General features: G+C 40.7%; 5 protein-coding genes across 19 annotated transcripts; 4 read left to right on the top strand and 1 right to left on the bottom strand.

Annotated features, from left to right (window-relative positions):
• The first annotated feature begins 868 nt into the window (after positions 1 to 868).
• On the top strand, positions 869 to 6,714 carry LOC308125101 (nuclear body protein SP140-like protein). 4 transcript variants are annotated; one of them, XM_080488610.1, is made up of 17 exons: positions 869 to 1,156; positions 1,879 to 2,053; positions 2,199 to 2,411; positions 2,495 to 2,614; positions 2,887 to 3,020; positions 3,112 to 3,153; positions 3,249 to 3,282; positions 3,398 to 3,463; positions 3,682 to 3,726; positions 3,810 to 3,914; positions 4,226 to 4,365; positions 4,823 to 4,891; positions 5,001 to 5,134; positions 5,327 to 5,444; positions 5,534 to 5,599; positions 5,792 to 5,914; positions 6,022 to 6,714. In XM_080488610.1, exons 1-17 carry the CDS (start codon positions 1,013 to 1,015, stop codon positions 6,106 to 6,108), a joined length of 1,815 nt encoding a protein of 604 aa, XP_080344736.1. In that variant the 5' UTR covers positions 869 to 1,012; the 3' UTR covers positions 6,109 to 6,714. The 4 variants fall into 4 exon arrangements, with proteins under 4 accessions (XP_080344736.1, XP_080344737.1, XP_080344738.1 ...); XM_080488611.1 differs by lacking the exon at positions 3,249 to 3,282 and having other exon boundaries at positions 3,112 to 3,157; XM_080488612.1 differs by lacking the exons at positions 3,682 to 3,726; positions 3,810 to 3,914.
• A 582-nt stretch (positions 6,715 to 7,296) lies between these two features.
• Positions 7,297 to 11,658, top strand: LOC308124353 (uncharacterized protein). Its single transcript, XM_080487275.1, has 4 exons — positions 7,297 to 7,804; positions 7,961 to 8,026; positions 9,241 to 9,533; positions 9,988 to 11,658. Exons 1-4 carry the CDS (start codon positions 7,561 to 7,563, stop codon positions 10,879 to 10,881), a joined length of 1,497 nt encoding a protein of 498 aa, XP_080343401.1. The 5' UTR covers positions 7,297 to 7,560; the 3' UTR covers positions 10,882 to 11,658.
• Positions 11,659 to 12,502: 844 nt separating this feature from the next.
• Positions 12,503 to 16,734, top strand: LOC308124781 (GTPase IMAP family member 7-like). Its single transcript, XM_080488066.1, has 2 exons — positions 12,503 to 12,836; positions 14,873 to 16,734. Exons 1-2 carry the CDS (start codon positions 12,821 to 12,823, stop codon positions 15,835 to 15,837), a joined length of 981 nt encoding a protein of 326 aa, XP_080344192.1. The 5' UTR covers positions 12,503 to 12,820; the 3' UTR covers positions 15,838 to 16,734.
• Positions 16,735 to 16,861: 127 nt separating this feature from the next.
• Positions 16,862 to 24,929, top strand: LOC308124778 (uncharacterized protein). Of its 12 annotated transcripts, none has more exons than XM_080488052.1 (15): positions 16,862 to 17,074; positions 17,704 to 17,811; positions 18,834 to 18,921; positions 19,029 to 19,204; positions 19,323 to 19,385; positions 19,794 to 19,927; positions 20,024 to 20,077; positions 20,163 to 20,205; positions 20,305 to 20,373; positions 20,483 to 20,541; positions 20,664 to 20,769; positions 20,858 to 20,965; positions 21,335 to 21,464; positions 21,732 to 21,836; positions 24,092 to 24,929. In XM_080488052.1, the coding sequence occupies exons 4-15, from the start codon at positions 19,066 to 19,068 to the stop codon at positions 24,117 to 24,119; spliced, it is 1,038 nt and encodes a 345-aa protein (XP_080344178.1). In that variant the 5' UTR covers positions 16,862 to 17,074; positions 17,704 to 17,811; positions 18,834 to 18,921; positions 19,029 to 19,065; the 3' UTR covers positions 24,120 to 24,929. The 12 variants fall into 12 exon arrangements, with proteins under 12 accessions (XP_080344178.1, XP_080344181.1, XP_080344175.1 ...); XM_080488055.1 differs by lacking the exon at positions 24,092 to 24,929 and adding an exon at positions 17,996 to 18,131 and having other exon boundaries at positions 21,732 to 22,922; XM_080488054.1 differs by lacking the exon at positions 24,092 to 24,929 and adding an exon at positions 17,996 to 18,104 and having other exon boundaries at positions 16,865 to 17,074; positions 21,732 to 22,922.
• Positions 22,354 to 25,784, bottom strand: ccdc97 (coiled-coil domain containing 97). The gene is made up of 7 exons (XM_080488065.1): positions 25,398 to 25,784; positions 25,107 to 25,301; positions 24,477 to 24,636; positions 24,307 to 24,395; positions 24,031 to 24,220; positions 23,435 to 23,558; positions 22,354 to 23,058 (listed from the first exon to the last, which is right to left on the bottom strand). Exons 1-7 carry the CDS (start codon positions 25,551 to 25,553, stop codon positions 22,917 to 22,919), a joined length of 1,056 nt encoding a protein of 351 aa, XP_080344191.1. The 5' UTR covers positions 25,554 to 25,784; the 3' UTR covers positions 22,354 to 22,916.
• Positions 25,785 to 27,002: the final 1,218 nt, after the last annotated feature.

Genomic DNA, 27,002 nt, shown 5'->3' on the forward strand with positions numbered 1-27,002 from the left:
TTGAGTTTTATTTTGTGAAACAAATTGCCCTTCAACTATTAAACAGCAGGGATATTGTTTTAAGTCTGTTTTATATATAGTGTTGATGTAACTGAAGTATTTTTTTATTCTTATTATATTGTATTTTAGGAATAAGGCAAACGTGTTTAAGTCATGAACTCAGCGAGATTATTATTGATTTCAGTAGAAAGCAAATAATTTTTGTTAGATACAGAAAAAGAAGAGGCCGAGGGTGAGAAGGGTACAAGAGAGGATGAAGAGCGGCAGTCATCATCAGTAACAAAGAAAGTGGTCACAGGTGCTGGTTTCTTGCAAGTGGATGAGGGTTCACACTGGCAGAAATATTGAAATTATAATGAAGTTATCCAAGATGTGGATGATGGGAGTTGATTCTTCCATAAAGGCTAAAACAGTTAAACACAAAGTGCCTTATTATTATTTTCACCCCCTGAAGCTCCCCATCTTTCATTGTCATCTTTCCTCCTCCCTGCACCACCTCTTATTGGACATTTATGGAAAATACTTTCAATCAGTGACAACTTCGCAGATGTGGAAGTACTTCCACCTAGTGGTAGAAAATCCTCATTGCACGGATCACGGTGCCTCTGGCTTGTGGTCGAAGGGAGCTGGACGTCACAGGTGACTGTTCTCCTCCAAACAGTTCTGCTAAATAACTGATTGCTCTTCAGGGTCAGGGTGACCCGAACAGTTGCAGTTTACATTCTATTCTGCATATGTGCATTTTAATTGTATTTATAGGTATAGACTTCAAAATATATATATATATTGTTCAAGACACAACCTCTTAATTTGGCGCGGAATTCCGTCCAACCTGGCAACCGTTCTCCAAATGCCCAAACTTACTTTCACTTTCCAAACGTCACGAAGCAGGAAAAGGGGACGAGTTGAACTCACAAAGCCGTGGACAGACTTGGTGTTTGACACCAGGTCATTATTCTGATCTGTAAACGAGTGACTGGAGGTGCAGCTGTTGTTTAGTGAGAGAACGACAATGGACCGGCTGGAATTCGTGTTGAATGATGAGCTGCTGAAATTTTTTCGCTGTAATAAAACAGATATGTCGTGCATGAACAACCCGCAGACCTTCCTCAACCAGCTCAGGGATCACAACTTTGTCCCAGAGGAGAAATACAAGGTAAGATACCCGGAGAGGCACATCCTGTGTTAGTTTACCCCGCTCAGGATGTTCAAGAATTCTGAACCACGGTTCACGCGCGGGGAACGGACCGGAAGTATGTTCATTCTGTTTCCGGTGGTAGTGGAGGGCGGGAAGTTTAAAAAAGCGGGGTTGAATTTGTAAGATCACAGGTTCGAATCCCTAGCAGCTGCCCTGGGGCTGCACTGCTTAAACTACATTATGTGTAATTAACACTTAAAATAACCCTCAAAACTTTTGATTGTGTTTTTCTCTGAACGGTGAATGTTATTGAAATTATATTCTTATTAAAGTGTCTGATACCTTTTTTCTCTATTTGTTTTCAATTGAATTTGGTAGAACTTTGTTACCACAAAGTATTCATGTGTCAGAACTGGGGCTGTTTGAAATAATGCTTAATGATGTTAAATGTCCATACCGTTAAAACTGAAGTGGGATATAATGTGTGTCCGTGCCCAAATATAAAACAACATAAGATAATCCTTCATTTGTCCCGCAATTGGGAATATTTGCATTGTTGCAACAGCATGTGGAGAGTAATAAAAGAGTAGCAAAAAACACAAACAATAATAATAATAAGTATTGAAAACAATAACACCAGTCACAATAATATAAAAACAAGATAACTGACACTATTTCACATTCTTGTATGATATTGTTGGTAGTGATTGGAAATACTCTCCATACTGTGTTGTGTGCAGACGGTTAGTCGCATGAAGAACAAAGAAAGAATTAAAAAGGGCATTTATGAAATCCTTGACTGGGTGGAGAAGAATCGGTCAGAAGACATCCGACTATTCTGGAAGTGTGTCTTCAAGGACGTCATGTTGAACCAGTACCAGACACTGAAGCAGCTGCACGACAGCTTCTTGGGTGGTGAGAAACTTTAACGTTCATCATGATGGTAATGATTGTGATTAAGGTTTAGTTTTGTTTGTTAATACAGTCTCAATATTTGTATTGATTGCTAATGTCGTGTACCTGGTTTTTACCCTCTCTTGGGGTTTTGATTCAATTGCAGGAGCTTTCTGTTCAAGCGCACAGTCGGCTCAGAAGGTAGACAAGGAGTCAGGAGATACAAGCGAAGGGAATCAGTGTGTGGAAAACAAGAAGAGCCAAACGAGCTCGGGAAAGAAGAAGAAGAAAAGTGCCTGTGATGACGGGCAGGAGGAACCGGGTCCCTCGTCCCACGTTACACCCGCGAAAAAGAAAAAGGCCACCAAACTAAATTACTGTAAGTCATCTCTTAAGTCTGTTGCTTTTTTAGCCAAGTGATTAAATAATGTTAAAAAAGCTCTTTGTTTTTAAATCTCATAGCTTCTCAGTTGAAAGGTGAAGAAAAAGGTGGATTTTGGACCTGGCCTATTTATAGGGTCCAGGTCCCTGTGACCTGTGGAGACCAGGAGGGAGTGTTACAAAGAGAAAAACTGGCTGAAGGTAAAATAGAATATCTTAAGTAACTGACTGTACAATTTCTGGGTCTGCGTGCTGATTTTCTCTTGAATAGGTCAAGGATTTCTTGAATTACTTTGAAATGAGACATTTCAACACTGGGGAGGTAAATAATACTTCAAGTCCTTTTGTAAAAGAAGGACCGGGAAGATGACATAGTTTTAAAAAAGCATGTCCAGTGGCTGATACTTGTTCAATATTTTTTGATCAGGTTTGTCCTTGTTTCATTTCTATAACCGATTCTCTGAATGTTTCAGGAGAAAAATGCATCTTGGCTAAGAAACAGTGGTTCACTCCCAATGAATTTGAGAAGTTTGCAGGGAGAGAGAAGTCCAAGAACTGGAAGTTGAGTATTCGGTGCCTGGGAATCCCTCTTGGTAAACTCATACAGGTTCGTCTCAACGTCTCTTGTTTTTAAAAGTCTTCATCGTTCGCTTTGGGAATTGTTTTTGATTTCTGTTTCCTGTCGTGTTTCTTTACAGGAAGGACACCTAAAATCTGCACGCCTCAAAAGATCCAGAAGGGTAAGTACGATCCTGACGGTAATACTGAAATAAATGACTCAGACTTTCTTGTTTTCATCCATCATCATCCTTTTTTGTCTTTCTATCGGAGCAAGAAATCCCTCTCTTCTTCTCCCCAGATGATCACAGGTTTGTTGCATGAATGTAAAACGGTCATTTTAGAGGATATTTTTGAGGCTTATAAGACACTTCGTTGCTGCAACTGTAGTATATTATCCTGATTATTATTTTACATACTTTTTAGATTCAGATGAAGAAGATGAGGATGAGGAGAATAGTCGTGAGGATGAAGGATCTCAGCCTTCAGCAGGTAACAGAATGCGGTTGCGGTGGACGAGCGACCACACTTGATGTAGAAGTGGAAGTCGTGAAAGATGAGACGGGCGGAGGAGTCGACTCGACTTGCTTTATTACTTTCCACCAGGTTGACAGCTGACGTGTCAAACATTTCAACGCCCGGTGCTCCCCGTCGCTCCCTAATTTATTCATTTTTTTAATATATATATATATATATATTTTTTTTTTTAGATTTAGAAGAAGAACAAGAGGATGAAGAACCTCAGTCCACATCAGGTAGCAGCTGTTTTGTTTTTTTATTTTTTTGCAAGCGGATGAGGGTTCAGCTGTAATGAATTGACAGCTTGTCTATAATACAGATAAACATGAGGACGCAGATCGCCACAATGGTGGAACCCAAAAGGTCCTCAACGTTACATGTGGATCTTTAACTGGGAAATTGTACAAGGACCGATTCGCGACAGGTATCCATCTCTGAGTGTGACTCTTCTTAACAGCGCCACCACATTTGAAAGTCCCTCCACCATCTTGCAAGCTGTTTTTCTTTATTTTTTATTTTATTGTGGTACAAAGTTTACGGTGGATTTCTTGCAAAAAACTATGTGAAGTCTGCAATGTAAAAGATTGATTTTTTTTAACTGTTTATTAAAAACATCACTAATGAGAAAATACTAATAAATAAGATGGAATTTCATTTTTTGAAAACTCCTGTCGTTGCGTGGGCATGACAGATAATTTGAGGACTCTTATTTTCTTAATCGCTTTTTCACATCAGGAGATTGTGGGAAAAGTGTCCGCACCGAGACAAGTTGGATGACCCCAAAGGACTTTGCAAAGGAGGGATCAGGTCAGACCCGCGTTTTATGGAGGAGAGACATTCAATGGGAAGGAAAACCACTCGGCGATCTCATCGAGGTAAATATGGTCTTTGCAGTTTTTTTTTAGTTTTTTTTTTTTATTGGAAACTACGGATTCTTACCGTATTTACAGTTGCCATTAAGTGTGGCTCATCGGGAGCTGACGGTCGCACGTTAATGTGAAAGAGTTCACTTTCAAACTAAATCCACGTGATTTCCTACCTTGCATGTAGATCATAGAAAACGCTTATAATAATACAGGACGTCCCTTGGATTGTAATCATTGGAGTTGCAATCACACAATGGATCAATACAGAAAAACTTTTCTTTCTTTTTTTTTTAATCTTATGAAAACATCAATTTATAAAATCCTCATGAATTATGGGGAATTTATGCCTGAACTCCCCGATCATGAATCACATTTTAAACACTGCGATATTTTAAAGCCACAGCTATCGTTAAGTCGGACGTTATCATTTTGTAAGCTGAAAATACTGTTCGACCGTCTTTTTCAGCAACAGTTACTGCGGATCCACTCAGTGCAGTGTGATTGCGATCGTTGCAAACCAGAGGAAGACGACCTGGTAAGTCCGACAAACGAGCTGCTCCTCTTTGCGTGGATAAATGTGAACGGGGACTTTTGCATCCGTTCTCCGCTCCAGAAATAAAACTGCAGTTTGTTTGTCTCGGCAGCTTCATCAGAAAAACGACGATGAGTGTTGGGTCTGTAAAAGAGAGACTGATGAAGCTCTGGTCGTGTGTGATTTTTGCCCTCGATCCTTCCACCAGCAATGTCACCTGCCGCATGTAGAAGACAGTCAGCTGAGGTACTTTAGCGAGTACTTTTTTTAACCTTTCTCCAAACTTTACCTTCGGTGATTTATTGGCCAGAGTGTATCGCGTCTTTCGCCCATCATCAGCTCTGATAGGCTCCAGTTCCTCACTGATCGAACTTGGATCAAGCAGGTTTGAATAAATGTAAATATCTTCTTATCCTACGTTTGTGTTTGGGTGCGCAGAGACCCAAGAGAGTGGAAGTGCACATTCTGTATGTTCAAAGGTTCTCAAGACTGTGACGTCTTTGAGCCAGTGGAAACGAGCAGAGTCATGTCCTACCAAATGTCTCAGTACACACAGGTAAGATGGGTATTTTTTTATATGCAGCTTCAACCCCCCCCCCGACTTCACGTCATGGTTCTCATTTATCTCTTTTCTCACATCCACAGGAATGCAATTATCTCGTCCTGTCTCTGCTCAGTGCCGATGAGAAGAAAATATTTACAAGTCTCCGTGTATGTCTCCTGCACTTCTCTGCATGCATGTTTACCATCGCGCAAGTCTTGAAAAGCCAAGACTGATTCAGACGCAGAGCTTTATTATATGTGTGTGTCTGCTTGCCTGCCCGTCTCTGTGTATAATCGTCCCGTCAACGTTTAACTTTAACTCGACGTGAAGGAAAAAGTTTGTGTTTGGTTTTCCCACAGTTGAAAAACCCCATGTGGCTGTGCAAAGTCGCCGAGAAACTCCAGAAGAGAGAATACCAGACCGTTGGCCAGTTTGTGTCTGATGTCCGACTCATTTTCAGCAACTGTGCCGCGTACCACAAAGTAAGAGACTGTTCAGATGCACGGTGATTAAATGTGTGTTTAAATGTCAAAACTTCAGAATATTAGAATGACATTAGATTTATCGGTGGCGTTCTGTTGTCTTTCAGAGTGACGCGGTCGACAGTCGTGCCGTCGGGGAAAAACTGAAGCAATTATTTGAAAGGCAATTTACGACGGCCTTCAACGCCGACTAAACAAAAAACAATTATATGTGATGAGACCGTTGACTTGTGATATGTGCGACCCAAATCATGCAACATAACTTAATATTTGTCAAATGCAATCAAACTTTATTTATAGAAAACTTTTCACATAATTTATAGCAAAAAAGTGCTGTAAAAAACACAAAGCCCCCCCCCCATGTTCTCCCTGTGGATGCATGGATTTCCTCCCACAGTCCAAAAACATGCATGTGAGGTTAATCAATATTGGATTTTTAAAAAAATTACTTGAGTTAATTTCCCCAAATTCAGTAAGATGACGGGTCTTGGAAGGATGTTGTATTAAAATTGGGTTCTATAATTTTGTCCATTATGTGATATGTTTACAAACCAACGGTACAGTAAACAGAATGTAAACAAAGCTTTGTATAATCCAAGTATTTGTTCATTGAGGCTAACACATCTCATATTACAAACCGTATGTTTTAATGAAATACTAACTTACTGCTTAAATGTTGCTCCTCACATAATTTTCCTGATGTTGTAACACAAAGATCCTCGTCCTGTGGAAATGTTACACTTCAATAAAATCTTTTTGATTCTGATTCTAATAAATGTTCTCTCTAACTGTATAAATGTAATTTGCATGTTAATGTCTGCTTTTTATTTAGAATATTTGATATGCCGGTGTCTTGTCAGTTATTTTATTCTCTTAACCCAGTCTGAATAATGAAGTTATAATTCATAAAAACAAAAACAAAAAGATCCATCTGGGACTTAACACTGCCCCCTGGTGTACAAGAGAAGTAGTACACATACTTTTTAAGTTAATGTTTGTATGTCACTGACTTTCTTTGTGTCAGAAACGGCTGAAAGTTCTTATGGGACAAGTTGCATTTCTTTATGATTGAAGAGGCACATACACTAGATTATTAAAAAAAATAATAATAATTGTACAGCTATGGATCATTTATGCCTTGATTGACGCATAAAATAACGTGGATTCGTTACAAGTTAAGAAGGGGATGTTCGTTATGAGATCATGTGAATACATTTCAATGTGTAGAATGCTTTTCTTTGTACTCATTCTGCCTGAACATGATGTCAGTGTTTAGTGTGTTGCCAGCAGCAGCTCTGTGTGGAGCTGCGCACTGTGCGCAGCCGCCATGCGCATCCGCCGCCCGAGCCCGAGGTGGACAGCGCAGCCATTTCTCTGATCCTCACATGCAGCGGGGACGTGGGTGGCGATGGCATTGTCCGGCATGCACACGGCCAACCGGAGTCGTGACTTTGCAGCGGCGTGACTTCGGGCCGAAGTCCGCGTCGCCGCGTTGAAGATCCGCCAGCCTCAAACTTTCTGCGAATCCCAACGCCTGCGCACTGCGCGCAGACAATACAAGCTCAGCTTCGCGGATTTTTTTTTTTTTTTTTTCGTTTTTTATTTTTTTTTTCAAGGGGTGATTGTTCAATGTTCTTGTGCCAACCATGGAGGAATGCCTGCAAAGAGGCATCCGGGACGTCACGACGGTGCACGTGAAGACGGAGGCAGTGGATGAGAACACATCTGCGCTGTTTTTGAGCAGCCAGGAGCCGCCTGCGCCCTGCGGAGATACCGCATGCAGCGGAGGTGGAGAAGGAGGAGGAGGAGGAGGGAGGGCACAGACTGCAGAGGAGCTGGCTGACGCTGAGATGCAAACTACTGCCTCCTCAAATGCCCCTGTGCTGCTGTGTGAGTGCACGCATGAGTTCATGCAGAACGCAGTCTCGCGCATTTTTCGTGCCAAAGCAGACTATATGGTTTTTTAATTGCCTGTTTTAATCATAAATCACAATGAAGCTCTATATAAGTGTGTTGTTGTTTTTTTTTTGTCTGTCCTGTCATTAGATCCTGTGACAGACCGGTTTTTCACCACACCGGGGGATGGAAAAACATACCTGAAAATAGCTCCAGGTCAGTAAGCGTCCTGAACTGCAGCAACTTTTCTCATCAGAATCTAACAAAAATGTAGATTTCAAGATGAATTGAGCTCTTCTGGGATCTCTTTCTAATTGAAGATGTGTTTTCTTTGTGCTTGTATATATTTACATGTAGAGACACAGTTTAGAATCCCATGGGAATAAGATTCTCAGAAGTTCTGTGTGACTTATTTCAAAAAGTGTTTTATTTCCAGATTCACACAACGATGGACCGCAAACGCCGTTTATTTTGTGTTTTTAGTCTGAGAAAGGTTTCGCTTTTAAATGAGGACGTTCTCTCCATCATTATCATCTATTTCCTTGCGCATGCACAGAACCATTTACTACAACTGTAATGCGCATGCTCAATACACACATTTGGGGAAAATTCACACGTTTTCCATAATCAAGAATTTTTCCACAAGAAGTTCTGTTTTTAGTTACTGGTACAATGCAACAAAAGCTGTCCTTAAATAACAAATAGTGTGTCCAAAGCAGTAGCTGATGATACATTATTTCTGGGAGGAAAAAAATGTATTGCTAAATCTGTGTTGATTTATAGTATGTGGGTTTTTTGTTCCTGTTAAACTGGTTTACTAGTCCAAGTTTCTATAGTATGCTACAATGACTAGCTGTAGATTTATATTTAGCACGCAGATATGAAAGCGTGATAAACAGAAACATAAATTATCACAATAAACAATAGTTAAACTACACAAACAGCTGCGGTGAATGTATAATATCATCCATGCGTTGTTGTTTATAGACTAACAATAATAATAATAATATGAAGCACTAAATTCTTAAAAATTCTTAAATTCAATAAAAGCTGTTCGGCCAGAGAAAAGTCCCAGGAACTCTCTCTATCTCTCCTGACAGTGCCACCGCCATCCCACAGCCTCCATGACACTATTCTAGAATTTCAGCACTGGAGCCCTGCGTGATTGTCTTTTTTTACCTGAACGAAAAATATAAATGGAAAATAAACAAGATGATGGTTTTAGACTTTTTGAAACTTCGCTCACTGCAGGTAAAACAGCAAAACGACTGACGAATAAAACCATTCTTTAAACTCTGACAGGAGTACAGGACATAATCTTTTTAAATTAAGACAAAGATCAAACACAGAAAAACAGAACTGTGTGTCTGTTTTTGGAGCCCATCTCAATTTAAAAAGCAATTATTTCCCCCCCCCTTGTCTTCTCCCAGCTTCGGCGATGCCGGGCGCTCCTTCGGAGAAGACGCTTCCCACTGGCTCAGATTTCTCCTCCAAAGCCGTCCTGTGTCTGATCGAGGCGGTGGGACGCCGCTGGGGCCTGTACGAGACCCGCGAGCGTTCTCAGCTCTTCCAGAGCGTCCAGGAGGAGATGGCCGCCAAGGGCCACATGCTCCCCGTCGAAAAGATCCGCCGCAAGTGGAACAATCTGATCGTGACGTACAAGAGGGTGAAAGACCGCAGCAGGGAGACCGGGCACGCCAAGACGTCCTGGGAGTTCTTTGATGTAGGTCGAGCTGGGCATCTTTATGTGGGCCGTCTTCCAATGTCCCGGCTGGTTGGTGTGCGAGTGGGTGATGACGTCAGGAAAACTTTTGTTAAATCTGCCGGCCAGAAGGTCCGATGAATGACAATGCCACTGAGATTTGGGCCGTGAAGTTAGTTTGACATTGTTGTAAAAAAAATTATTACTAATTTTTTTTTCCAAATGGACTTTGTGGAAAAAAGATTTTTTCCACAGAATTTAGAGTACTATTCTTTCAGTGAGACAATTAAAAAAAAACAAAAAAACAATCAGCAGATAGTTTTTATTGTAATTGTTCTATTAGCTCAGTTCCTCATCAGGTCATAGCAGAAAGAGGCAGCCTCCTGTTTGACCGTCAATTTTATTGTGAAGGTCTATTTATCATCGCTCTATGGCACGCGCAGTAATTGTATTTGTGTCTTTATTTCCCTTGTAGTTGATGGATGCAACACTCAGCGACACTATTGGATCTCAGATCGTCAACAACAAAAGAAACAAAGGCGGAAACGCGGCGTCGGCGCTACCCGGACCTTTGACGAAGATCGCTGCCAAACCTTTGCAGCTCCCCCAACAAACACAAAACGCCCCGATCCGCCCAAATGGAGACTTTCCTTCGACTGGCACTGTGGATTCGCCATGTCATGCAGCCGCCGCCAGTCAGATCGCCGCGAACACTGCGGCCGGCACCATGACGAGTCCGGCGGCCGTCACTTCAGATAATCCTCAAGAGGTCAAGCCTCTGCTTGTCCTGAACGGGGACATTAGTACGACGAGCGTTCATCCAGCCACCATTGTACCAGCTCCATCGTTTATCTCCTCGCCGAGTTTCACGGAAACGGCTTCTACGTCTCCGGCTCTAATCTCAGGCAGCAACACAGACCTCAGCACGTTGGGGTACACCAGCCGCAAAGCGCCGTCCTTCCCCTCGGGGGTCATACCTTTTCGAATCAGCACCGCACCACTGGCCCACAGTCAGAATCTGCTCGGCCTCTCCTCCTCATTCCCGCCGACGTCCTCCTGTCTCGCGTCCTCCATTTCCCCCTCGTTGTCGGCGGTGGCGGCGGCGTCCGAACCCGAACTGCAGAGCCAGAAAGGGAACCCGGAGCAAGGCAGCGCTGCTGTGTTCCAGGAGATCTTCAAGCGGCAGGAGGAGCAGGCCTACCTGGATCGTGTGGCTCGCCGCCGGACGGAGGCCAGAGAGAAGAGGCGCGAGAGGAGGGAGGTGCGGATGTCGGAGTCCCTCGGGAGGATCGCCACCGCCCTGGAGCTGCTCTCCTCCAAGCAGGACACGGTCATCGCCCTCCTGCAGAGACTCGCTGATCGGAAGTGACGTAAGCTGGAAAAGCAGACTTATTCACTTTTATCTCACGCCACACGTTGCCATACTGTCATCCAATATGTGCCGTTTTTCCAAGATGGCCTTGTTCGAGCAAACATCCATCCGTGAAAGGTCGAGTCCATCACAGAGATCAACAGAAAATCACTTGCAGCCACTTAAAAATCAAACAAGCCTGTTTTTTTTTTGTTTTTTTGGGAGGAAGTCAGAACACATAGCGATGATCTGCACAGGACACATGTTGCTGTGAGACAACGGTGCTAAACACTACACCTCCTATATTTCATCTTTGTACTTAATGAGAACAAATTCTCCTCTGATTCAGCATTCACACTGACCATAAAGAAGGCTGGACCTGCAGTCGGTACGCACAGGTTACATGAGGTGTTACGGTTACATTTCAATCTGCTGGACTGACATCAAATCAAGACAATTATTTGAATTGCACCGCGGTAAGAGTTTTGTTGTCGCGTGCGAAAGCAGAATGTGTGTTTCTCCCTCCTGATTTAGCACAACTAAAGGATGTCGATCCTGATGCAAACTGGTTCAAACCTTGGTGACAAAGTTAAAGTGCGGACGGTCACACGTCCCTCGATTTTTCATTCATTTTGAAACAGACACACACACACAAAAAAAAACAACTTTGTTCAAGTGAATAAATACTCAAAAGTCTTGTCCACGCACAGCGCCCTTATTACAAGGGATTAGATGTATTATGTGTATGAATGTGTGAGTGACGGTGAGGATTAGATTACAAATGGTGACGTCTTGAACTTTTTGTGTCTTGTTTTGAAAAAGCAGTCTCACACACACACACACACACACACACACACACACACACACACACACACACACACACACACACACACACACCCACACACACACACTTTATCTTCCAACTGCAGACCGTTTAAAATGGCCATTTAACCACATATAGTGAAAGAAAGGATTATTGAGGATGTTTGCCGCGGGGTGAAGACAGTAACAACAGTGTTTCACACCTGATGCCTGAATCTGATTGTATAACGCTACACCCCTTTAACACAATATCAACTAGACTGAAAAGCAAACAAGCTGCAGAACGACTAATAAATAAGAGCTGGAGTTTCACCTGATGTCATTGTGTCAAATCCATCGTCTAAAGGAAAATAATATACAGCCTTGAAACTAAAGGAAGCTACAGTACGAAGGATGGATGTATTAAGAAATAACAGTTTCCCATCAAACAAAGTGTGTTTGAAGAAATAAAATATTTGAAATGTAAGTTTTCCAGTAAGTACACTATTAACTCCTTTAATAGTTACAGTCACTTCTTTTCTTAAAAAGGAAATTCCATGCTTGATTTTCCAGCATAATATCCAACCTCTTTCAAAAACGTGAACCAATTTTTTTTTCTCAAAGACATTTTGATCATCAATTTCTATCTTCATAGAACTCATCTACATTCCTACGGTTGTTTTCTTCGGATTGCCATCAACATCATTGTTTACCCTTCTTTCAACTGTTAATATTACTTAAGAAAGGTGAGAAAACAATACATTGACCACTTGGTGGCACCATCTGTCTGCATCTATCATTAAAAGTGCCCCTGAGTCAGTTAACTGTAATTTTATACGCGCATGTTTTATTCCAATGTATAGATTCACGTCATGTGAATGATGTGCACAAAGTCAAATATCATTGCTGGTAGATTTGTTGTTTGGTTTCAACTGAGACACAGAAGTGATGACCTACTTCAGTCTTCGCTCCTTGATTGTTGCTCTTTACTTTCGATTTCACTTCAAGAACTATCGAGCACTTTTCCAGCAGCGGACGCGACCTGAGCCACAGTTTTACACTTTAAATACACTTAAAGAGAGAAAAGCGAAACGGGGAGAAACGCTAAAGTTCACACTCTTCAACTTTTGGAGGCAGCAGCGTTGGAGAAGCTCACATGGATCAAATCCAAGGTCTGTATGAAAGTTTGTATTTTAATCCTTTTTGTATGGAACATTAAGAGTTGTCTTTATATATTTAATTAAATGTATAGTCAAGTGCAGTTTCACCAGTTCACTGCGGCATTGCTCCTGAGCGCAGGAGGAATGAATCACATGACTCCTTTTTATTTATTTTTATATGTGTGTAAAGTACAGGAGAGAAAAAAAAGATTAATGTTGGTAAAACAAGAAAAAAGGGAAAATTGTTTCGCTTAGTTTCATCGTGAAAGAGTGTAAAAAAACAGAAGCGATGCCTTTCTTCTTCCTGTTTTGTTCATCTTTTCTTTTTCTTTTTAAGAGATTAACCCTTAAACATCTTCTTAAAGAAAAACGTTGAAACACAGTTTATTAAACTAAAGCGAAACCGTTTTTTCTTTTTCTTTTTTTTCTTTTTAAGAGGTAAACCTCTTAAAGCCAGACCTGGACACTTTTTGACTTGTAGTCTTTAAACTTCATCTGGATTTTTTTTTTCTTTCTTTTGACGTGACCTGCTTCTGGAGGCTTCTTGTGTGACATAACTACTTTTTTTTTTTTTCCCCCGCAATCTAACACATTGTTCCACTTCTTATTTTAAGTGTTGTGAGGCAGTAAGTTGGTTTAAAGTGTGATTTTGATGATGGACCAAATGTCAGCCTTACTACACAAGATTCCTCACACGTTCCTGTTGTTCATCAAAACCTCTTGTTATAAACATACAAAATCTCACTGACTCGTCAAATTACCGCTGAATTCTTGAATACAGATCCAGACTGTAAAATAAATGTGGATTCTTTAAGATTAACTTGAATAATATAGATATGAGATTCTTTTAATAAACTTGCATTCTTTAAACAAGTGAATTTCTCATCAAATAAAACAAAAAGCAACACAAAATTAGCTACCAAATGTAAATGGAGAGGCAAAATGAATCATTATGAACATTTTCAATTGAATATGATGTGGAAATAGTGTCAATAAAATGAAATTATACATTAAGCACCACAAGGAAAACCACAAGGAAAAGGTGTGGCCTTTGCACGCTATAAGTGGAGGCTCATTTCTAGTAGAACAATATGATCCTTTTGTCATCGTATCGATTATGTCTGACATGCATACAGTTTGAAAACAGCAAACATAAGCATTAAGGTTCAAGGTTTAAGGTTTGTTTATGATTTGTACCCGTGGGTGGACTTGTTTTACAGATTTTTGTGATGCATTTGGCACATCATAACAAATAAAGACACACAATTAACCAGATAAGCAGATAATAATTAGTTGAGTTTAGGGCTGCAACTAATGATTATTTTGATAATCGATTAATCGTGTGATTATTTTTTCGATTAATCGATGAATCGGATTAAAAAAAAAAAAACTTCTCAAATTGTTTTCAGTCAGTCAGCATTGATAAAGCTTCGAAGGTGAAGTAAACGGCTCCGCAACATGGCGAGTAACGCATAAGTCACGCGATACAGGGAATCGATAATGAAATTCGTTGCCAACACTTTTAATAATCGAAGTTTATCGATTTTATCGATTCATTGTTGCAGCCGGAGATTTGATAGTGTCGGAACCCTCAAAAATAGAATTGTGCCTACCAGAGGGCCAGACTGTAATGAATTATTTAGATATGATTGACACCTGGAGCTACTAATTTCACATAAAGAGTTAACTGATTGGACGTGAACAAAGTGCGTTGAAGCAAAATGGATGTGTTTGACAATCTTCATGTGAAAATTCATTTAGTATTTCAATAGTTATTGAATGATTGCATTTGACATTTGGGTTTAAATGTCACAAATCGACCTTTCCTACTTTTGTAAAGTAGAATAGAGCAGACAACGTAAATGCAGCAAACACTTTGGAATCAGATTATTGTACTAACACGCTTTCTTTGCCTTTATTTCAATCCACCAGCGCAAATCTCAAACATGCACGAGTCCTAATTATTATATGAAGGTAAAAACTAATTTAGTTACTTGCATAACTTTCACATCGCATAACGATGCTGTTTGGTTTTGTCGGGTTCACAGTGCCTATCAGGATCATGCTTCTTGGGAAGTGTGGCGCGGGGAAGAGCTCCAGTGGGAATACCCTCCTCAACAAGCAGGCGTTTAAGGCAGACATGACACTGGCCCGAGTCACACCCCACTGTGAAAAGGAGGAAAGCTTGGTGGAAGATACTCCCATCGCCGTCATCGACACGCCAGGGTTTTTCGAGACGGACAGCAACAAGAAGGAAATTGTCCGTGAAATCCTGAAGTGTGTGAAACTCCTGGAGCCCGGGCCTCACGTCTTTGTGTTCGTCGTTCAGTTGGGGAGAATGACTCAAGAAGACCAAGCCACCATGACACTGATTGAAACAAAGTTTGGTCCCAGGGTGTGGGACTACACCATCGTGTTGTTCACTCGCGGGGACAGCTTGGAAAGGAAGACAATCAACGACGTCATCACCAAGAGCGACGACAACCTCCGCAACTTCATACGCAAGTGTAGCGGCGGCTTCCACGTCTTCAACAACAAAAACTCTGAGGACCAGACGCAGGTGACGAACCTCATGGAGAAAATCCAGACCCTGGTAGCGCTGAATGGAGGCAAACACTACGAGACGAAGCTGTACCCCAAAGAGGAGCAAAAGATCAGGGAGAGGCAGGAGAGCATCCTGACGGAAAAAAACGATGAAATAACCGCAAAGGAGAAAAATCTAAAGGAGCGTCACGAGGGGGAGGAGCTGAGGAGGGAGATCAGGGAACTGTGGAGAAAAGAGGAAGAGAATTCAAGACAAGCTGCAGAGAAGCAGATGATCAAGAGGTCGTATTTCACCAAGCTTCTGAGGGTCCTGCTCATCGTGGTGTTGTTGCCTCTCATCATCGGTTGGGCTCTTCAGGCACCAGTTCTGTGGCTGCTGCCAGTAACCATCGTTTGGAGTTGGATGGCAGTAACAGCGTTTCCATCCGCCAAAGGAAAAATACAGCAGCGTTTCAAAAAACAAGAATAAGATTGTTTAAAGACGATCGGTGCATTCAATCTTCATCATTGAATGTGTATGTTGAAAAAAAAAAAAGAAGAAAGTTATTGGAATTGAATACAAATTTATTAATGCATCAACAGCATTAGTAAATGTTGAAATGATCTGCTGTAATGTAAATCTTTGCAGTAATTGCACACACTTTGTGTGAGCCCTGACTAAAATAAATGAAAACCTAACTGTGAGAAATGTGTGAGTATTAACGTGTCATATGATGAATGTGATCACTCCGGAGCCTATAAATCACAGTACATTACAGCAAATTACATTGCAAAACAACAGAAAGGTCAAGCAGTAATACTATTTTAGATTTTTACACAATAATCAAAATGTTTTTAGCTTGAAAATCAACGTTCCTGTATCAAGAAATATTAATTGTTTTAATTTTTAACTCCTCTCTGAAACTATCAATTGAAATATAAAAGCTGCTTGAAGAGTTTTAGTTCATATAAATGTAGAAAAAACCTTTTAGAGAAACTACTGTTACACTGTTTCAATTATACAAGTGAAAGTTCTTCTCAAATACTCTTTTATTCGCACAAAATAATAATATAATACAGAAGTACAAGAAATAAAACCTGACTGTATAGGAAAGGAAAGAAGCCCAAGATTATATGACATCCTATGCATGGATTAACATTATCTTAATGGGGAAAAAAGGATCGAGCAGAGAAAACTAACATGGTAATAAAAATAGTCACATAACCCAGTGAGTATCAACCATTTGGCCGCGAAAAACTGGGCCACGATACCGCCTCCCACCACTTGGAGCAGTGATGCGTCATTCTGCTGTTGAACACGCTCCAATAAGCAGCAGACGATGAAGCCAGATGTCAACTTTTGACTTGAAGTGATAGAGAAGTTTTTAAAAAGAAAAAAATTCGAAGGCGAAATATGTCCGCAAGTACGACCCTGACCCTTTTTTAAGTTGTGCTTTGTGAACGGATGTAGCGAGACAGTCTATGCGTAGCCTACCACTTTAAATCACAAGTGCATTGTGGGAAGTGGAGTAGAAGCATAAGCATACGCGTGAGGTGTTCGTTGGGGGGAAGTACAGTCTCTGTTGCGCGCCGCTATTTAAACACTAGGCTTGCAGTTAGTCCAGCGATCAGGTCCTCACCGACACTACCTATGACTCAACAACATTTTATACGAAGAGAATACCGTAAAGTACCATCTCGTTGAGACATGCGCTTCATAATGATCTGTAAGTATGTGGGCGTGTTCACAAGTTAAATTTCACTTTCTTTTTTCTTTCATCTCTCTTCCTGGACACGCAGAGATAAGAGTCGTTGGTCTACCGATGTTTTGATAATGTTTGAACATGCACCGAAAAAAGGAACTAGTTGGACCAACTTGACTGGATCGCTTCAATTGGTAACATCTTAATCAAGTTCTCCGAACTCAATCTGATTCGCTTAGTTAATGAAGTCCATTGAGTTCAAAGAACTTGATTCATTTAGATCAGGGGTGCTCAATACGTCGATCGCGATCGACCGGTCGATCGCGAAGGTAGTATTGGTAGATCGCATTACATACGCTCATAGGGCGCGGGTTCCATACCCACACTTCCCCCTTTAACGTTCTCATGGTGTCCGCATTACAACAACACACACACACACAAGCATACAAGTGTGCGTATTTAAAATTAGAGCGGGAGCAAAACTGAGTTTGGTTGTGCTTTATTTAAGTATTGATTACAAAGTACTAACATTTTTTTTTTTACCTGTAATCGTCATCAATCAAACCCATCGAACTCCTCGTCCTCTGTTTCTGAATTGAACAGCTGCGCTAAATCTCCATCAAACATACCAGGTTCATTTTCTTCACTGTCAGAGTCACTTTCCGTGCCGTGCGGCTCCTTGGAAATGATGCCGGCTTTTGCGAAAGCTCGAACAACAGTGCCAGCAGACACGCTAGCTGTTACCAATTGAAGCAATTCAAGTAAGTCCAGCTATTTTCAACAGTTTTCTTTTTGCACACATTTTATACAAAAAGCCAGTTAAAAAATGACTGATGATTCAATTCAATTCAGCTTTATATATATATATATATATATATATATATATATATATATATATATATATATATATATATATAGCACTAAATACAACACAGTCATTTCTAGGCGCTTTTAACAGGGAGAAACTCAACATATCCACATGAGCGGCTGTGGAGAGGAAAAACATTCAACTCTTAATAACAGGAAGAAACATTTGCAGGATCGTGACTCAGAGGTGGCGACATTCTTCTGGCCGGTTGGGGTGAGGGGATAGAGGAGAGAAAAAGACGGACAGATAGGGGTAGATCAGAATTCAGATCACGGCCCGAACAAGGGTAAGGGGTAGGGGGTCGGGGCAGGAATTCACACCTTATGTGGGGTTGGTTGGTGGGGGGAGGGAGACAGACTCTGGTTCAGGGGGGGGTACAAGTAGAGAGAGGATCAGGAATATAGTTTGTGACACAAACGTAGACATGGATTCACCTCCTGAGTTTTGTTTTGCTGAGGACACCAGTCTGCTTTACTGCTTAATCCAGATGCTATTTAAATGACGTTATCATTAAGTCCTAGTAACGTCCATTCACTAGCAGTGTTGACTACACAAGCAAGTAGTCAAATTATGCATTTACTGTGTATCCACACCTTTTTATTCAACTTTACGAAAGGATTTGAGTTTAAAAAAACAAACAAAAAAACAAACAAGACTGTAAAAAGAGGTGCGTTTTTATTGTCATGGTGCAAAATCAAACATAAGCATAAATGAATAGTAGTAATTAGTAGTAACTGTGTAATATTGTATTTGAACACTCCTCTCTCCCACTCCTTGTTAATATCTCTCAACTCTCCCAAGTTTTTAAAGAGGCTGCCATTTTTTTTTTTTTTTTTTTTTTTTGTATCACTGATTTTTTGGAATTATGGAATGTGCCATCAACTCACACACGTGCGATCTTTCGTCACCATACAGGCTAAAAGGGACCCTTGTCTTCCGGACCTGACCTCAAGCCTCTGTAATATGAACTGAATCTGGTTCTGTGCAGCGTGAGGAGAAGACGGTACCAAAACGTCACATGTTTTTTAGACAAACAAGAGTCGAGAGGCTTTTTTTTGTTGTTGTTGCTATTATCGGTAATAAACTGATATTGAATGAATCTTGATTCAGTCTGACTCGGAGAGAGCTGGAAGGACGAGAAGAAATTATGAAGAGGAAAAGACCTATAATTACTGAAAGCAGTGATGAAGAGGAGGAGGAAGAAAGCAATGACAGAAGAAGTAGCAGAAGAACACGAAAGGATGTCAGCTATTACGAGCACGACTGCTGTCATACGACAGAGGAAGGTGAGTCCTTGTACATCTTACTTTATATTTAAGGTATTGGTAATAATTCACAACATGCTCACTTTACTGTGTGCAGCAGTTATAAGAGTTGTTCTCGTTTCATTTTGGCCAAATTTAGAGTTATTACTTGTCACTTGTGGAACCAAAAAAGGCCTCCTGGATAAAAAGAAACTGAAAAAAGGTAATGCCACTTTGTTTTTGTGTTTTGTTTTGGTATTTAGCATGAGCAGATTATAATAACCCAACGTGCCGGGTGGTTAATCCTTCCTGTTCAACACATGCGACCCTACCAGGGGAATGATATTCTTGCTGACTTTGCTTTAAAGGTCACAGAGACATGAAAACTTTATCAACCTCAGTAAGGTGGGTTTAACCCCATCAGGGTGCTTTTAAAGATCGAGACCACAAGTGACCTCTTGACAAGATACAACTCGTCCTAAATACCAAGAGTGTAGTTGTCTTATGTACAGCTCTGTGCCTTTTATTGAAGTACATCAACTTTATCTGTATGTCGTGTGTCAAACATTTTCAGGAAATTAGAAAAAAACGATTTATTGTTTGGTCATTTGTAATTTACTGTTCTGTTCAGGGAAGGCCTGTGTTTGGTGTGAGGGCGAATGGCTTACTCCATCTGCGTTTGAGGACTTTGGAGGAAAAGAAGCGAGTAAAAAATGGAAAACAAGTATCACCTATGAAGGACAACCTCTGAAGTATTGGCTTGAAGTAAAAGCTTTGTTTATTAATTTTTTTTTTGATGAAATACTTTTTCATGTACCTTGAATTGTGAAATTCAACCTATACTAAAAATCTGCTTCACAGAAAGGATTACTGGCCACAATACCATACCCGAAAAGACCAACATGGCGAACCAAGGTAACCGAGCATCAGAGTAAATCGTGTTAATGACGTGTAATGCCGCGCGCAGCCTCAACAGTGACATTTCTCTTTCCTCACAAAGAGGAAAAAGTCATCGCATCATGAGCCGGAGGGATCGTCTGAAGGTTTGTTTGTACTTTTTAAACCGAAAAATTGCACAGTGCAGCCCACCGTCTTAGTGTCAATTTTAACGCCACAACCTGTTTGTTTCTTATTGGGTGAAGATGAGGGGATCGATTCTGAGAATGTGTCTCCTGTTGCTGATGATCTCTCAGACAGAGAGGCTACTGAAGGTGAGATTTCAAATACGAATCATCAAATGACAAAAAAAAAAGAGACAATAATTCTAATTCTGGCGTGTTTGATTACTCTTATGGTTTTGTGTCTGCCTCGTTTTTTTAGAACGTGGGAAATTTACTCTTTCGAAGAAAGCAATCATTTCCTTAGTGAGACTTTCGGAGGTATGATTATCTAAAGTCTACTAAAACAGCCCAATCACTTTACTCCAGTTTGTGTGACATACAGTACTGTTTAATGTGTAGTGCAGGTGTTTGCTTATCTCGTGCAACATCCTTACTCATAGAGAGAACAACTGAGAATCCAGAGGCGTTCGGAGGAACCATCAACCTCCTCAACCACCACGCAGCCTGAGGCTCATCAGCCGACCAACGGCAGCCTGCAATCAGTCGGTTTGTAAATATGCATCTTCTCCCTAAGTAAACAAAGACAGTTTTTTTTGTTTTTTTTTAATTAAACTTCAGAATTAAATGTGTACAGAGAGTTGGCGAGCTCCTTTGAGTGCGGAGTCACAAAGCGAAGAGGAGAGTGATGACATCACGCCTGACGCAGCTTCCTCACCGACGACAGAGCCTCCCACCACTGAAGGCACGCAAACAATTCCACATCCACGTCACACCTTCATTCAAGCTGTGAAAACTGTCAATAGTCCTTCTGTCAGCGTCACTTCAATCGGACAGTCCTTTTTAAATGAGATAAATAAAAATCAGTTCAACGTTGTGTTTTCTGAAAAGACAACGGGAAGATGAAAGAACAGAGTTTCAGCGAGGAAGAATAAGGAGAGAGTGGCAGGACAGACGGTATACCGACATGTCAGCGTCTGAAGAAGGAAATCTGTCGTCAAAATATTAATTAGATATGAAAGAAATCACAGAGACGAATAGTAACTTGTCAGAGCCTTGATTCATTTTATCTTTATTTTAAAATGTCAATATACTTTTTTTTTTTTTTTTACAGTCATCCTCTCCGAGCCCCAGAGAGTTCCGGAGATTGACCGCCCACATGAAAATGCCGAGCACCCAGCCATCGACAGCGACGACCACGATGCGACACAGTCACCACATTCTGGATCTGAGCAGGAGACAAGGTACACAATATCTGACATTATTCAGGCTTCCAATAAAGCTGTGGTTGTCTCTCAATCTAAAGGTCCTTGAGCAAAGCACTGATCCCCAAACTGCTCCCAATGGATGGGCCGATCGCCTTTGCATGGCGTCCGCCTCCATTGATGCGCGAATGGGTGAATTTAATTAATAGTGTAAAGCACTTTGTGGCTCAGCAAAGCATTGGAAAAGTGAAATCCATTTGCCATCGACCGTCTGCATTGTGATGATTGATTTTGTTTTGTTTGCAGCGTTGACCAAACCTGTGCTCACTCCTCCAACATGGCGGAAGCCGCAGGGAGAGCTGATGTGGAGACAATGGATCCTGACCAGCTGACGAGGGAGAAACTTGAACTGCAAGTGAAAGTTCTGAGATTACAAGAGAGATATTACTCTTTGAAAATATCCCGATTTTTAAAAACGGAGCATGTGACGACAAAAACGTGATGGAGACCAAACGAACCAACACAATGAAAAGTGCCTAATCAAAGATATTCTGGAATCAAGAGTTTAAAACTGTTTGATGATAAAAAAATATCTACTTTTTTAATTCCATGTTCAGCAAAGAACACATTTGCTACTTTTATTCACTAGCACAGGATAAATTAATGGACAGAGGAGCTGGATTTTATTATGAAAATCTGATACAATGAACCTTTGGTTGATCAGATCCAAAACAATTATAATTTAAATGGTAACTTAGGAACAAAACATCAGAACTCCAGATTTATCCATTTTGTTTTTAAACTATATTTATGTTGGTGGGTTGTTTGTTTATGGGTGGAGATTTTGTGTATGAGAGATGATTTCCTAATATTTGTTCGTAAAAGGGACATGTGGAATTGACGGACTCCATTAAACAGACGAGCAAGGGACTTGTGACTGATGTGATTTATTGCGGACCCAAAAATACCACGACATCCTTCCATAGCTACTGTAATTTTATATTATGTAAAAATAACAGCATTATTTTAATGACAATAATAGAAACACATTGTGCTTTCTGAGTAGAGTTTGGCACCATGGCTTGGCCAGAACTGCATGTATTGACTTTTGTTGATTAGCACAGTAACATTTTAACCACCAATTAAAATATTTAGTTTTTACATTATTACAAACATAATGAATAAAAACAAAACCATGAATACAACGAAGATGAACACGAGGCAGGTGAATGTTTAAAATGTACTTCCCACTTAATTTATTCTCCCTCTTTTTTAAGTTTCTGGCATGTTCTCTCGGGATGTGTTATTTGATGTTTTGTACAGTTCGTGCCGTTTGAAAATGCACAAAATAGTTTTAACTGAGGTGAAAAAAATTAAATAAAATCACATGACGTCAGTTTACAAAGCCCCAAAATCAGCTTGTTTATTCAAGGATTGTTTGAATTGAATACAGAACATTTGTATTTACAGTTTTTATTATTGGGAAAGAAGCTATTCTATCATATTTTCTTCCTCGTCGTCATTTTCCTCCTCCTCCTCCTCCTCCTCCTCCTCATCTTCATCAAAATATTTATCCTCTGCATCTCTGCTGACTATGTCCAAGTTGTCATAGTCTGGGTTCTCATCCACTTCGCTGCAACAGAAACACAAACGGAAACGAAGAATGACACACCCATCATATTTCCTCGGCAGCAGTTTAATATTCATTTATTAAATCTTCATGCTTCATGTTCGCAGATTAAATTTGGCTTAATTTTTCTTTTCGCTTAACTCAATCTTGTATCACAGAATAGTGAATCAAAATAAACATTAGCTCAGCAGATTGTGAGCTACAAAAAGTTTCACTGCTACTTTTGCTGCAAAAAAAACCCCAAAAGTTGTTTTAAAGCTTCAAGGTTTTTTCTGCAACATTTCAGAACATTAACATGCAATCTTTATCCATAAATTGTAGATAATTCAATTTGTAGAGATTCTCAGTGGACATGGTGCGTGTGAGCAGTGTGGCTGACCTGTAGTTGAAATCCTTGTCTTTGCCATCGAGGAAACGCTGGTGCATCTGGCTGATGAACTCCTCCCTCAGCAAAGCCTTCTCCTTCTGCGTAGGCTCCCATTCCGCCGGCTGACCTCCGCCATCTACAGGATGAACACAAAACTGTCGAGGTCCGAAAGGAGGACCAATAGAAATATCCCATGCCCCTTTTCTTTTGTTGCTTCACTTCACTAAAGACTGTGGCAGTAGAATCAATTTCAGGTTGTTTTTTTAACCCCAAGCCAGGAGTGTCAAACATAACACCCATGCTTCAGGGTGAGTTTGTAAAAACATGCATAATGCAGCAGCTATAGAAGTTTTTTGACATTTCTCTGTATTTCTTTTACCAGAAGGGTTCATTAAAATTGGATGTGTTGAGATTGTAATCATATTCAGCAGTAATTGATTGGGTTCATGAAAATAGACATTTTCATCACATATGCTCTCCGCCACAACAAATAAAACCTTTAGTAAGTTTAAACTTACAAGTCATTATGGCAATATTTGATGAAATTGGGCTGCATGTGGCCCCTGAACTAAAATGTGTTTGACACTCCTGCTCTAAACCGATCTCACCATCATCTTCTTCATCCTCCTCCTCTTGTGCGCCCTCCTCTCTTTCCTGCTCCTCTTGCAGACGACTCTGGATGAGCCGCTCCTGGTAGGAGTTGAGGAGGAGGTTGGCGAGCCCTCCTGTGCCTCCCCCCGGTGCCCCTGATTCAGTCGGTACACCATCAGACATGGCCTCCTGGGAACGCTCCAGCACCTGCAGCAGCGGCGATAGCCCTCCGAAATTAGAAAATTGCCCCATAAAGACACCAAAATAATTGTTGATAAGGACATGAAACACACCTCTTCATCCGTAAGATATTGACCAATGTACTGTTCATACAGAAGTGGTTCCCTCATTCGCATCTGTTCTTCGCTGAAGTACTCACCCTCTATGAGGAGAAAAGAAAAGAGCAGGGATTCATGAGGTGGATATGTAAAAGAAAACACTTATGGGGGTCCCCCCCCCATACCTTTCTGCAGAGCTCTGAGGGCTGCGTAACGCTGGTTTCGGACTCTGGTCCTGCTGGTGCAGCCCGCAGATCGCCTCTGAATCACTTTACTGTAGTGCTGGGCTCGAGGATCCGAGCTGACGTTTGAGAACACCAACAGGTGCTGGGGCTTCAGACAAGCCTAAAAATGGGAAAGAGAATAAATAACACGGCAAATGCATTGTCGGTGGAACTCCAATGCCATAAAGCTGTTGCATGTTTGCACCTATTCCTTGCTCAAGAAGAAGGCAGCACAGATTCTGACATAAATAAAGATTCCTAGCAGCATGGATACTGATTATACGTATTTACTCCAGCTAAAGATGAAAGTAGAGGTTCTGTAAAATGTTCAAACTGCAAGATAAAATGGTATTTCTTCTGTCAAACATTTCATCTAACTGATTTTTTTGGACGAACACTGTTAAAAATCTTTCTAAAAAATGATCCATCTGGTCCATTTCGTTTCCCTTTTACACTGTGTTCTGCTTTTTAAGATGGTTGTGGATGAATATCATATTTACAGAATCTGCAAAATCATCAACACAGACATGCTCAAGTATAAACGACATCACTGACAGTAAATGAGATTTTGATGCACTTGTGTAGACATACATGGTACCTCTCCAGGAACACCAGGGGTCTTCTCTGGTACTGCTGCAGCAGTTCCTTTCTGCGCTCTTCCAATGTTAATTCAGCTTCTCCAATCTGTTGGCTCTTTACAAGGCTTCCACTCATGGCCACCACCTCGATCATGGCATTCACGTCACTGGGCTCCGCCTGATTTAGCTGCGGTGTGTTCGCTACACACTAAGTAAGGCAGAGAAAATTGAAGAAATGATTGAATTAGAGGCCTGTGATTCATAATGTAGGTTGTTATTGTACCATAACACACTGCGGTCTCACCTGGGGGTCCTGCAGAGGCCTCCGGGGGTCTGCTGGGTTCATCAAGACCTCTTTCAGGGTCTGTGCCACCGGTTCTCCTGTCGATTCACTATAAGCATCTTGCTCAAAACAAGGTTGTATTTGAACGGAACAATCTGAGTCTATCTCTCCCCACATGCTGAACTTAAGGTCCTTCCAGGAGCCCTCAACACTACCTGGGCGTTACGATTATATTTAACGTTTTTTTTAAGTTAAACCAGTAACATGTCGCCAATAAAAACGGGCCTAAATTTCACAATTCAAAGTAAAAACCAGCAAGTTGAAGGGTTTTAAAATTAATTACGAAAGTGGTTTTCCCCAAACATTTCAACGCCACATTGGTCCGTTAGTATTATTCTTCCCCCTTTCACATTTCCGGCGGAATAATGGTTCCGCCCGACCTAAAGTTGTTGGTTTTGTGGTACAGTGTAAAAATGTTATACATGTTATATTTCTATGTGTATGTACATAAGTATGTATGTCTAGATAGGAGCGTGTACATTTGGTACATATTTATTTATTTTGCGTTGTTGTACTGTATATGTTTATATACGTACTTTCCTGCTGATAGTTACTCTATATGAACACTGTGAGCTGAATGTTAATCAAATATATCTATTCAAATTGTTGCTTTTAATTTAAGAAATATGTGTGGAAATGAAAGCGAATGATTGCTTATGTATGAGACTATTACATGTATTGGACAAACTCTGACATTTCTTTTTTTATGTCAAGTGCTCCATGAATAAAGATAATAGTGATCATTATTCCAACAGCTGACATTGTAGGTGTAATGGTACAGTGAATCATTGAGCTATGTATATGTGGATGGCACCCACATTAAGGAGCTGTTTGACTTTGATGAGTAGATCACATCTTATCTGTTCTTGGTGGAATGGAGGTCGTCAGACAGAGGAGAATATCAGCCTCAGGCTGTAGTCCTCACCTGTATTTGTTTTTATAATCTACTTTTTACAAAAACATGCTGTTGCAAATGGCAAAACACTTGCCGCTTTTGCTGCAAAATGTGCACACTTCAGACTGAAAGATGACAACTTAATTTACACCTGTATTACACTATATTGCAAAAACAAATAATAGAGGGAATTCTTTTGAGAGATAAATGTCTAATGAACCTAAAGTACCATAGCTCCCTTTCAGGACCTCATATGATCCTTCAACATTACAGTCCCCAGGCTTAAGCCCTAAAGTCTAAGACCAGAATTGATGAATTGACTCTCGTTTGACAGAAGGGGGCAGCCGATCTCTCCGGACAACATCGTGCTTTCAAATCAGAAACTGTATACGTAGAAGACCTGAAGCACCCCTGGATGAAACGTCACCTGGAATAGACCCAGAACCCACTATTCTGATAGAAGTGGGAGTTAGAGAATGGAAGATAGATGACAAAATGCTTGTGGGGTTCATGCCAGATATAATGTGACAATGACTGATCTTATTGGATTAGAAGAGAGTTTATATGTAGTACTGTGATGATATGACAGTTGATTAATCTTTAAAGCAGACGTGTGAAGCTCATTTCAATCCAGGGGCCACATAAAGCAACATTCCATCCCAAGGGTGCCA

The sequence above is a fragment of the Lipophrys pholis genome, assembly GCF_963383615.2.
Source record: "Lipophrys pholis genome assembly, chromosome: 19".
NCBI classification, from domain to species: domain Eukaryota; kingdom Metazoa; phylum Chordata; class Actinopteri; order Blenniiformes; family Blenniidae; genus Lipophrys; species Lipophrys pholis.